Source organism: Phodopus roborovskii, unplaced genomic scaffold, assembly GCF_943737965.1.
Source record: "Phodopus roborovskii unplaced genomic scaffold, PHOROB, whole genome shotgun sequence".
Classification (NCBI taxonomy): domain Eukaryota; kingdom Metazoa; phylum Chordata; class Mammalia; order Rodentia; family Cricetidae; genus Phodopus; species Phodopus roborovskii.
In genome coordinates this window covers 2,951,977-2,964,498 of record NW_026125575.1, presented here as the reverse complement: position 1 = coordinate 2,964,498, position 12,522 = coordinate 2,951,977, and the positions used below count along the sequence as shown (strand labels likewise).

At 44.6% G+C, this 12,522-nt stretch overlaps 1 protein-coding gene across 3 annotated transcripts in view; it reads left to right on the top strand.

Moving 5' to 3' along the window:
* Window positions 1–12,522, top strand: part of Esyt2 (extended synaptotagmin 2) — a 72,537-nt gene that overhangs the window by 28,721 nt on the left and 31,294 nt on the right. For all 3 annotated transcript variants that reach the window (XM_051177833.1, XM_051177832.1, XM_051177831.1), the window contains exons 5-7: window positions 1,957–2,029; window positions 2,235–2,324; window positions 11,141–11,196. In XM_051177833.1, the coding sequence (XP_051033790.1) occupies window positions 1,957–2,029; window positions 2,235–2,324; window positions 11,141–11,196 (219 nt within the window). The remainder of the gene's footprint in view (window positions 1–1,956; window positions 2,030–2,234; window positions 2,325–11,140; window positions 11,197–12,522) is intronic.

The window sequence follows — 12,522 nt, the reverse complement described above, 5'->3', positions numbered from 1 at the left end:
CTTGTCAGTTTCCCCAGACTTGCACAGAAAGGTTTATGTTACCGTATTTCTTTTTTGTTGTTGTTTTGTTTTGTTTGAGACGGGGTTTTTCCATGTAGCCCCTGCTGTCCCAGACCCCACTCTGTAGACTGCAATGGCCAAGAACTCACAGTGCTCTGGCTGCCCCTGCCTTGCGGGTGCTGGGATTTTGCACTTCTAACAACAAAGAATAGGGTTATGTCAGCTTGACATAGAGTAATTTGTAAGGAGAGAACCATAATTGATCAGGCCTTTAGGTCATTTTGTTAGTGATCCGTCTGGGAGGGCCCAGCCCACGATGGGTGGGACCATTCCTCAGCTGATGGTCCTGGGTTCTCTAAGAAAACATGGTAAGGAGACAGTAAGCAGCTCCTCTTCCATGGTCTCTGCATCAGCTTCTGCCTCCAGGTTCCTCCTCACTGCCTTTGATGAACTGTTGTTTGGAACTGTGAGCGAATTAAATCCTCTCCTCCCCAGTTTGCCTTTGGCCATGGTTTTTTTTTTTTTATCACTGCAGTAGTAACCTCAGCTAAGACAGGTCAAATTCCACATATCCCATAAGGGAATGTACTCAGCATTTCATGTTCATGTTGTAAATAACCACCTGCCTTGCGCTGTCATAGTAAAGAGCCATTTGTTTCATACTTCTTAGGTTTGAAACTTCAGAGCAAGCTGTTTCTAACCCTTAATATCATGAAGCCCTTTAGCATATAAGGGAGGATTTTTGTGACTAAGGAGAAAGGTCATGAGATCTACTGCTGGCAAAATAAGATCTTTTGTTGGGTTTTAAGCAAAGTTTTTGTTACACAAATAAAAACACCTTTATCAAAGGAGTGTTCCACCAGCCCTGCCCCTCACCTGGGCAGGGAGGGAGGGCTGGCCAGCTGATCAAGTCTGCTGCCCCCCCCCAGGCCCAGATCCACAACTCTGAGCTGGCCCACCCTAACACCTACCATCTGTGAGCTGCTAGAGCTCCTGGAGGCACTGGTCCTGTGGATCCAAAGCTGCAGGATCCCCATTCAGGGCAACAGCAGGACACCAGAGAGGAGTCCCAGGAGGACCGGGTATTGATAGTGTAGCAGAAACCAGAGGCTTTGAAGTGGACCGTTTACTCATTGCAGTGAACATTTCCAGGTACAGGTGTTTGAACAGAAAGATGTACCTACCATGTGACACCGCTTGACATATCACAGCTTCTATCTTCTTTTGGGAGGTTACAAGGGTGGAGGATGGCTATGGAAGGACTGGGAAATGAATGGACATGGGGTGCATGGTGTGAAATTCACAAAGAATCAATAGGAAATTATGGGGGGAGTACTCTAAAAATTACACATTATTATTTATATTTTACTTTGAAAGTGGATGTTTACATGCTTTTAAATTTTTTGTTTTTTGAGATAGAATTTGAGCACTCTGTGTAGCTAAGGATGATGTCACTCTCCTGCTTACAGCTTTGAGTGCTAAGAATCTAACAAAGCTTTCATACCTGATTTATACAAGGCTGGGTATTATACCCAGAGCTTCTTCATGCAAGGCAGTCAGTCTACCAACTGAGCCATATCCTCATCCAAGGGTCTTACACTGTGTAGTGCAGACTGGCCTTAAACTGATGGTCCTCCAGCTTCAGCCTCCCATGTGTTAGGTATCTAAATTCAGTTAAGATCTTTACGTGTAGCAAAAACAAGAGAATATGCACAGTATTCCTCGCAGGTGATATAGCAGTGTTAAACGTGGCAGCAGTGTATCAGTGCAACCTGGCGTAGCGGAGTAGTCTTGTAGTATAGGCTGCATTTTCAATCGGTTTGGGCTACAGTATGAGTATGGGTACTTTACCATCATTTTGCTTGGTTATGTACTTTGCAAAGCCTAACCCTGGAGATGACAAAGAGGATAATTAATTCCAACCACTGTATGTAATGCAGAGTTTTTCTCTTCTAGCTTTGTAGGAAATTGTGAAATCGATTTAGAGATCAAACGATATTTTTGTAGAGCCGGGGTGAAAAGTATCCAGGTAAGTTGTTCATATTTTCATTTTAGGGATTTTTAGGCTATATTCAGAAAGCAAGGCTTTGGAGTTTTTATTAGCTGTGAAGATTTTAGAAGTACGTTTGTATTTGTGGGAATAGTCGAGTGGCATGTGAAGCCACGTGCTTAAAAGTCACCGAGTGCCTTGAAGAGCTGTGCTTTCTCACGTGTGATTTCCTGTGTGAGTTCAGATTCATGGGACAATGAGAGTGATCCTGGAGCCCCTGATTGGAGACATGCCTCTGGTTGGAGCATTGTCCATCTTCTTCCTTAGGAAACCAGTAAGTACATGTCCATTTCATGATGCCATGCTCATCGTCCCCGAGGATAAAGTGCAGGAACAAGATTCTGTCCTCAGCTGTTCCCCTGTGATGCACAGGTCTTCAGTGTCTCACTCCTTTGTGCCCTAAGTAGGGGCTTGCTCTCATGGCCTCCCTGAATGTGGAAATAGTTGTTTGTAGAATTGAGGAAATAAAATTTTAACTAAGTTGAAGCTACCTTTGACCTGTTGCTGTGTATGAGTTTATAGCATTTGCTGATTTAATCCTTATACTTGTAAAGCGAGGTACTGTTTCCTTTTACTGTCCTGGGACTGAGCTTAAAGGTCTGTCTGTCTGTCTGAATCACCCAAAGAATAAGGACTGGGACTCTCACATAGGCCCAGGTTAGTCTGATACAGATTCCTCCCTCTGACTCCTCTCGCATGTTTCTTCTGTTACTGTAGTGCACACTCTAAAACCAGCAGTGAACGCCGTCTCTCACCCTTACCAGACAGGCTTCTTCCTCCTTACCTCAGCCTGCAGCCTGCGGTCAGCTGTCTTCACTGCAGTTTTCTTCCCTTTAAATGCCGAGACTCGGACCCAGGGCTTTGTGCATGTTAGGCAGGCAAGCAGCTGGCCTGCACTCAGCCAAGTTCCCCTGTCCTAACCACGTTTCTCACTGCTGCCTAACTGCGCCTCCCAAGCCCCAGCCCCAGAGAAGGGATGTCTATTGAGGGAAAATACCAACTGTGCCTTCTACCCTTTCTGCTTTTCCTTTTCTCCAGAATTCTATCTTGAGCCGTTTTATTTATTTCTAGAAGATGTCTGTGTGTCTTCCAAGACAAGTTGCCATTGTTGTATGGAAAGGAAAGTTGTGTGGCAGGAGCAGTCAGTGCTAAAGTGTAGGAGGGCACACACGTCCCCAGAGTTCAGGGGGCTCCGTGAGCGAGCTGCCTCCTAAGAGGGACACTGCTTGTGATCCTTGGCAAGTCTACTAACATCACGTGTATTTAAGTGGAAGGGCCAGTGTGCATAATTTGGCTTTGGTTTTGAAAATGTGGGGTTAGCTAGACCAAATCAAGTGTAGCGAGGGTACTGCTTTTTCTGCGTGAAAACGCATCTTTTCTCCTACCAGTTTTTAAGCGAGTTTATGTAATATAGTCCATCAGTGACTATACTAAAGCTTCTTTAATGAATTAATGACTATTATTTTAAAAAAGTTCCTCCTTTAATAAACTGCTAAACATTTACATTTCTCTGTCTTTGGAAATATTCGTAGTGTAAAGGCCCTCTCTCTCCCCCTCAGAGTAACAATTCTAAGATCTGTAGTTCTCCTCAGTGCCCTTCCGGGGTCTGGTTCTTCCACAGCCGAAGTCACTTGTTAAATAGTTACAGCATTAACTCCCAAAGGGCGTTGGAATGCTAGAAGAGAAGGATGAACTTGAAATGTTCAGAATCGCCCTTTCCCTTATATGGAGACTAAAACCACTGAACATGCTTTATAGAGGGAAGGGAATTTTTTCAGTTACTTTCAACTGGAAACTATGAGAACTTACTACCGTTAGCTGCCAAATAATTCTTCCTGAGCCCGGTGAAAAATATAACCAGAAGGGCTTTTTTGTTTTACTATTTTTTGTTTTTACTGCCGGGATGATTCAGAGACTAGTGCCAGCGAGTCATATAAAACACTTACATGCTTTTCTGCTTGTTGACTTGATTAATTTGTTCTGATACTGTGGAGGGACACCTAAAAACCCTTGACTTGAAGTTTGAAGCCCAGGGAGCAGCCCACATGGAACAGTGGTGGGATTGATTGCCTTGGGGATGGGCCAGTGCAGTGTGTGCTGCTGAATGGAAGGAAGTATCTTCCTGTTAGAATTACAATGGGAAGAGCTGGAGTATTAGTGGGCTGGGCAGCATAGTAGAGCAGGCTCCTGTGCAGTGGGTGCTGGGCTGTCTGCCCTGAGGACTTGAGTTCAGGAGAGCTGGCTCCACCCCTTACCAGCTAAGGCTGGGGAGTGGGCCCTGCACCTTGCCTGGGCAACACAGAAGAGCTGGCTCTGGTGGCAGAGCCAGCCCTAGTGGTATGGGTGTCGGAGAACCGGCTCTACCCCTTGCCAGCTTTGGCACTCAGGTGACCTGGTCCCTTACCAAGGCAGTGCTGGAGAGCTGGCCATGGTGAGGTGTGTGTAGGAGAGTGGGCAGGCTGATCAACTCAGCCATCACACAGGCCCAGATGCAGGGCTTTGAGTCGGTCCACCTAAGAACTGCTGGAGCACGTGAAGGGGCCAGTCCTACTGAACCAAGCTTCAGGGTCTCCATGACACAGGGCAACAACAGAAGGTGTCTGAGAGGAGTCCCAGGGAGGATTCAGGGTTGATAATGTAGTTCTCTGAAGCCAGAGACCTTGAACCAGACCAGTGATTCATTACAATGAACATTTGCAAGTAAAAGTATTTGGGCAAAAGGGTAGACTGGGTGGCACACAATGACATACACTGTAGTTTCCACAGTGAGTTGTTTTTTTTTTTTTTAAATTTCCATTTTAATTTTTTTATCATTTTTATTTTCTTTTGGGGGCCGGGTTACAGGATGGAGGGCAGATAGGGAGATGAGTGGGATTGGGATGCATGGTATGAAATTCACAAAGAATCAATGAAAAGTTATAAAAATAAAAAAGGAGAGTTTTTAAAAATAGAAATTATGTTTGTTCTGCAGTTGAAACTTAGAAGCAAATTAGAACCATGAGTTTGTATGGTTTTGAAACCAGAGGAAGACAGTGTAATGTAGTGCTTAAGTGACTTTTAGAGCCAGTAGGAAGGCAGTGTAGTGTGACTGCTTGAGTGAGAACAGCTCTGGTTTTCCAGGCCGTATGTCTATGAGTGCTATGTCCCGGTTACCGTCTGTCCGGCTAGACCAGGTCTGGGTTAAGAGAGTTGCAGTGCAGAGGTCCATTCTTACAGACGAGGCTGAAGACAGGCCTGTAGGTTCATACCACACCCATGATTAGCCAAGAATATTTATTATGCCAAGTTTCCTCTGATCCTGTGGAGCCGAGGGTTTGATGTCTTCAATTATTTGTGTAGTCTTGCACACCCTCCATAGTCTTGTATCATCCTGAGTCTCCAGGTAGAGCTCCGCTGGCTGCTTCTCCTTCCTGTACTGTCTTTGATGGGCGCCGTGCTTGGCAGCAAGTGCCTTTACCCCTGAGCCTTCTTGACGGCCATCTCTGTGGTTTTCATCTGGCTGTGCACATGTTTTGTTGTTCCAGGTAAAACATGACATTCTTTCTTTATCATGACCACATTCCCTGTTGTGCTCCTGCACCGGCTCAGAGGTGACTTCCTGTGTTTGGACACACACATTCCACTGGCGCCTCAGCCTCCTGAGATAGAGGCCTTAGCCGTCTATGCCCTGGTTCTCATTGTCCACCAGCCCTCAGGGAGATCAGGGGCCCACATAGCTTTAGTTGCATTTCCAAGAATGCTCTTCAGGGGGCTGCCATGATTGCGGTCCTGCTGGCGGGTTTTTCCTTGTGTCCTCATGCGCTCATGCTTTCTCACATGTGCAGTCTCTCTCTCAAACTCACTTGTTTATTTCCCACTTGTTTGTCTCACTCACCCTCACAAACACCTGATTTGAATGGAAGGGACCCTCATAGGCTCATGTCTGAACGGCCCCCAGGCTGGCAGGACTGTTTGGGCGGGTTCGGAGCTGTGACTTTGTTGGAGGAGGGGTGCCATTTGAGGGTGGGCTTTGGGGTCTCAGAAGCTCACACCATTCCTTCCTGTTCAGCTTCCTCTGTGCTTCAGGATGTAAGCTCAGAGCTCCAGAGCTGCTACTTGAGCTCCATGCCTGTCTGTCCATGGTGGTCCTGGACCCTAAGCCTCTATAACTAAATGTTTCTTTTTATATTTGCATTGGCCTCTCTCTCTCTCTCTCTCTCTCTCTCTCTCTCTCTCTCTCTCTCTCTCTCTCTCCTTTTTTTCTTTCTTTCTTTTTTTTTTTTTCTTTGTTGTTTTTGTATTTCGAGACAGGTTTCTCTGTAGCTTTGAAGCCTGTCCTGGGACTGGCTCTGTAGACCAGGCTGGCCGCAGACCCCTGGCGGCCATGGTCTCTCTTGACAGCAATAGAAAGGTCACTAAGACACCTACTCACTTTCTGACCTTAGTTTCCGCTCACACAGACCCTGCCACGCTCACCCTTATGCAGTTCTCCCACACTCGGTCTCTATCTTACGCGCATGATCGACCTCTGCCATTTTCTCAGATGCCCTTTTCTTCTCCATTGTCTATGATAAAATAACCTGGAAAAGAAGCCTGGGGAGGAAGAGTTTAACTCAGCTCACAGCCCGAAGGTTTGGGCCATGATGAAGAGGAGGAAGAGGAGGCCGGTCACATTGCAAGAGATGGGTGCTTGTCTCTAGATGGGTCTCCCCGCCTCAGTTAATAATAATAATAATAATAATAATAATAATAATAATAATAATAATAATAATAATCCTTCCTAGGCGTTCTTAGATGTTTCTCTCCTAGGTAATCCCAGATCTGTCAAGTTAATAGTCAGTGCTAACTCTCACACATCACGCTGTTCTTTCACCCGTGATCTCTCTCCACTTGCCCTTTTTTTTTTAACATTCTTTTTTCTCTCAGACTCATTCTCTCTCACACTCACTAACCCTCACATTCCACTCTGTTACTGAGTTTCTTTTTATGCATAGACTCTTCTGACACACACACACACTTAAGTTCTTAACCTCCCTCCTGCCTCACCCCAGGCGTTTTGAACACTCATGCCCTGCATCTTCCTTAGCGGAGTACCCCAGTATTGCCTTGTGCCTAACAGTTGTTCCCAGCACTTTAGGACTGCTTAGATGTTTCCCAGTCATTTCAGTGACCCTCGGCTTGGGTGGACATGCTCTGCATGTCACCTTTAATAATACCAAATGTTGTCCAAGACCAGGGTACAGAAGCTTAGAAGGAAGTTCAGGTTGGTAACATCTCAGAGAGAGGGGGGGGAGGGAGAGAGGGAGGGAGGAAGGGAGGGAGGGAGAGAGAGACAGAGAGAGAGGAGCATAGCAAAGGCAGGCGAGCAGGAGCAGCTCAGAAAAGAGACCATTCTTAGAGACCAGCACTTCTTCCTGTGTGGGGCAAGGGGGAAGATTATTTCATTCTGTCCTTCTGTAATCTAGCTGGGAAGTTCAAAGATGACAGATGAAATCACTCCATCTAGGGCCCATTATTGGTAAAACTCAAAGGCAGTTTTTCCCAATTCTGCAACAATCTATAAATTTGAATGCATACAATTGCGACTAGTTTTCGACATAATTTTTAGATGTCTATTTCTTTAGCTTCCTATTTGGAGACTACAGCAAAAAGCTTTATGGTTGTGCCCAGAGCTTTCATGCTTTGTGAACATGGAAACTCTTTTCTGCTGTTTGTTGCCATTTAATTTACTGCTTTGTGGTAGAAAGACTTCTTTAAAACTATCATTAGTCTTCAGAGGGTTTTTTTGTTTCCCTCTAGATGCCCATAAGCCAAGAATTTAAATGCTATTTTTTGGAGATTTTATGTGCCAATGTCTTTGTGTCACTTAAGTACTAACAACATGTTGATGTTTCAGTGCAGTGTTAGGCCCTTACAGGAGTAGGTCAAAGCTGGCTGAGGATAAGCTGGGAACCATCACATATGTCTGTTCAAACAAGCATGCTTTTTTGGAGGTGGAGAAAGGGGAAGACAGAGTCTCTGTGTAGTTCAGACTGGCATGAAACTCAGTGTAGCCTAGGCTTGCTTTAAGTTGAAGCCATCTTTAGCCAGCTTCCCAGGTGCTGGGGATCTAGTCCAGGTCCTCATACATGCTCTACCACTAAGCTTCGCTCCTAACTAGCATCTTACTGTCATAAGTAAAACAAGACATCCATTACATACTTACAGTGATATTTTATTATTTACAAATTCAGTAAGAGAGAGACAGCTTTGTTGCCTATACTGGCTCTGAACTTTTGTACTCAAGCGGTTCTCCTGATTCAGCCTCACAAGTGACTGAGATTCAAAGCACATCGCACTGGCCATGGTTTTCATATAGCACATTTGTGTGCTTTGTAATAGATTTCTTGAAGAAACCATTGGCATGCCTTACAATCTGCCAGTCTTGCTGAGGTGTGTGCCACCATGCCCAGCATTCTAGGTTTTCTAATAAGATCCCAATATTTTGCTGGGGCAGGGAGAGCCTTCTCCATTAAAGTGCTAAGGGATTCTTTGACCAAATAATACTGGAGGAAAGAGCCAGGAAAATGAGCTTGTCAGTCATGGTGCTTATCAGTGCCCTGAGCGACTTCAGATACTGATGCAGAACCACATGCCTTGGAATTCATGTCTTTCCCAGCTCTGTAGTCCTGGTCATGAAGGTTTCCTTCTAACCCAGGGAAATCCTGTCTCAAAAACACAAAAGCAGGGCTGGAGAGATGGCTGAGGAGTTAAGAGCACTGACTCCTGTTCCAGAGGACTCAGGTTCAATTCCCAGCACCCACAACTGTAATTCCAGTTCCAGAGGACCTGACACCCTCACACCAATGCATGGGAGAGGGAGAGAGAGAGGGAGAGAGAGAGAGAGAGAGAGAGAAAAAAGAGAGAGAGAGAGAGAGAGGAGAGAGAACACCTGGATAGATACAAGGAACAAGATTTTAAAGGTCATTATATGCCACTGGTTAACCTCCACAACCTGAAGGCAAGACCTTATTGCTTAAGAATCACATCACTGAAAAAGAAAGAACAGGGTGTGGTGGTGGCACACGCCTTTAATCCTAGCACTTGGGAGGCAGAGGCAGGTGGATCTCAGTGAGTTCAAGTCCAGCCTGGTCTGCAAAGCGAGTTCTGGGATGGCCAGGGTTGTTACACAGAGAAGCCCTGTCTGGAAAAACAAAGCGAAAAGCAGAAATTGAGTTGGCACCTGAATAGAGACTTTACCACCACTGGAAGGTGCTATAATTGCTGCCAGAGGAGAAAAGTAGTCATCAGCGATCATCAGTGTCACCCAGCTACAAACCCTGTCACCTACAGCCTGCCTGCGAGATGTACTAGTCCAGTAGTGCACACATTTGTGGAGGTAACCAACTCTTTTCGGTTGGATTTAAGGTCTACTCCCTGAGATATAAATCACAGCTGATACTGTTAATGTCCCCAAGAACTGGAAACTGGATGGGTCATGGGAACTAGGGGCAAACCTATTATTCTGCTAAATGAATATAAGTAATGAAATGACTCCTAATGACACACTGCTATACCCACAGGTCCGTGCCTCACCCTTCATCAGAGAAGCTTCTTTCAGTAGATAACAATCAGCATAGGACCCATAACTAGACACTGTGGAGACAGTGAAGTGCTTAGCCCCAAATGGGATGTCTTTGTCAAACCCCTCCCCTCGAGGATCAGGCACCTATGCTGAAGAGTAGGCAGAAAATCTGTAGGAGACAGGGCTGGTGGGTGATTCTAAGGAAACGACACCTTCCAGACACAGCAGGGCTCATGCACAGACTGTGACAGCATGGAGAGATCCTATAAATTCAAGTCAGACAAAGTCCTGGCACAGAGAAGTGGCACAGAGTCCCTCCCCTAATCAAGAAGCTGTCTGCAACTGATACCTGCTGGGAGAGGGAAAGTGAGCTTTCTTCAAAGGAGTGGCCCTGGACACGCAAGGCAATCTCCAGGACAGGCTCAGGCCCTTTCTGTGCCCCATCTCTTTTCTCAGGCTGGAAAAGTCTTTGAAAGCGGCTGCTTCTCCCCTCATTTTTGCTCTGCAATTGCCTGCTAACTATTTGTGTAGTCAGAAGGCACTTGAGCACTGCAGTTTCACTGAACACACCCTCCACAAGTATAAAGCACAAAGTGTTTTATTGTGCGCAGTACCCATAGTTTTAACTGTTTGTATCTACCTAATGCAATCCTCGCTAAATATGTAAGAATTTCTGGGATGACTATAACTATCCAATAAACAGACAGAATGTGTTCCATTCATAGGAAAATATAAATAAAAAATTCAAAGTAAAATGCAGTTGTTCAATTACCAACTGCTCTGAGTTTTAATATCTGCAGTGTGGAGAAGAAATGATTCTATCCCATACTTTCGATGGTAATAGAAAAAAATTACTAAAAAAAATTTAGTAACAGAAATTTAAGTAGTAATTTTGGAGACCCCAGGTATTGATATTGAAAGTGAACATAATATTTAGCATCTTGTTCCACTTTAAAATTTTATGTATGGTATTCATGTGGTGTTTTCTTGTACTGTGGACCTTGGGGATTGAATTCAGGTCCTCGGGTTTCTGTGGCAAGCACTTTTACCCTCTGAGTTAATCTTGCTGACTGAGCCCCATATTTGAATGCTAGTCTGCATGTGTAGCTATGAGCATGTGTACTCATGCCGGTCGGTGGTGGCTCACATCTTTAATCCCAGCCCTTGGGAGGCAGAGACAGGCTGATCTCTGTGAGCCTAAGATCAGCCTGGTTTCATAATGAATTATAGGTCACCCAAGGTGACTTCTGTCTCAAACACGTAACAAAAAACAAACTGACAAAACAAAGCAGGAACTCATCTGTAGGAGGAAAGGCAAGCAAATTATGTGTTTTCAGTAGAGAAAACTGTGGCATGATCAGGAAGTAAAAACTGAGGCAGGTCTTCATGGGCAATGAAAGAAAGCATCCCTGATGTGTCACACATTGGGGAAAGGTGTGTGGCAGTGTTGTATCATACTTCATTTACACACACCTGTGAATGAGTTACTGTGATACCTGGGAACATTTTTGATGTCTAATATTCTCCCTCCCTTTTTAAAAACACAGCTTTTAGAGATTAACTGGACCGGACTGACTAATCTCCTGGACATCCCTGGACTGAAGTAAGTCTTGTGGGTCTGGCTGCAGGGGCCGTCCTGCTGTCTTCCCTCGGTTTTATTCTTGAGAGAGTGGGTCAGAATGGAACCCGGATGTGAAGTTTCTAACCAAAGCAGCGAGGCTCTTCTCCATTCAGTAGCAATTTAGTGAATAATAAACATGGAAAGTGTCCTGCAACAGGCACCTGAGTCATCGAGTGTGCATTCCCCGTGGGAGGACTAGATGAGTCACACTGTCCACATGTCTGCAGTGGTAGATGGGGACAGAGTGCAGTCTGTCCTCTTCACTGTTCTCATTATTTTTTTTTTTTTGAAGGTTAAAAACCGCACAACTTACTTGTTATTAGTTACATTTGTTTCTAGCAGACATTTTGCTAATCTATGGAATTTTAACCTTAAATAGCTTACAAATTCAATTCCAAACTTTGGTTTCAGGCTATTTTTCCTATTTCTATCTACGTGTTTATGCCACTGAAATGACTGCTAAAACAAAGTTTTGTTTCATTATCAGTAGAAAACAGCAACTTTAGTAATCCAAGACATCGTCACAGATAAAATGTACTGTGGCTTACCAGATTAAGAAAAGGACTACTGTCTTTAAAAGACTGTGGATAAGAAAGTGCAACTTTAAAAGGTTTATTGACAGGTTCATTAGAATCTTGATTACAAACAAAATACTGAATCAAATTGACACAGGTAATTTTTTTTATTTGCAGTGCTAGGGATTAAACGCAGGATTTTGTATTTGCTAAACTGTATTATACCTCTGAGCTACACACCCAGCTTAAAATAATAATAATTCAGTGTGAAAATAACACCTTTAAAATTGAGTGTGTCACTCAGCCGAGACGTGACTACTACACGCCTGCTCGCAGCCGACCACTGTTCTTAGCACTTGGACACAGATGGGAATAGCATTCTCACAGCCATCCGGGAGAGCTTACCCTGGGGCCACCTGCCTTTGCAGTTCACAGAGCATTGTGGGATGTCAGGCTCAGGCAGGGGTTGGTGCCAAACGGTATGGGCTGTAAATGCAGTCTGCAAGTGAGTCTTTGAGTGTGTCTGAAGGGAGAATCTTGCTGTGTACAGCAGCTGTGAGACACTCTTCCCTGCTAGTTCTAAAAGAAGCTCCAGAGTTAACTTATGTGTCTCTCTATCTTAACAGCCAGGTTTGAGTTTTATATATGCCCTATGAAGAAACCAAGAAATGTTTAATTGCTTGGACACACACACAGCCCTGTAATGATGTAGATGTATCCCACATACAGGATATAGCAGTGCTTGCTGGATTTTGTTAGCCAAATACAAGTAACAAGTATCGGGGAAGGTTAA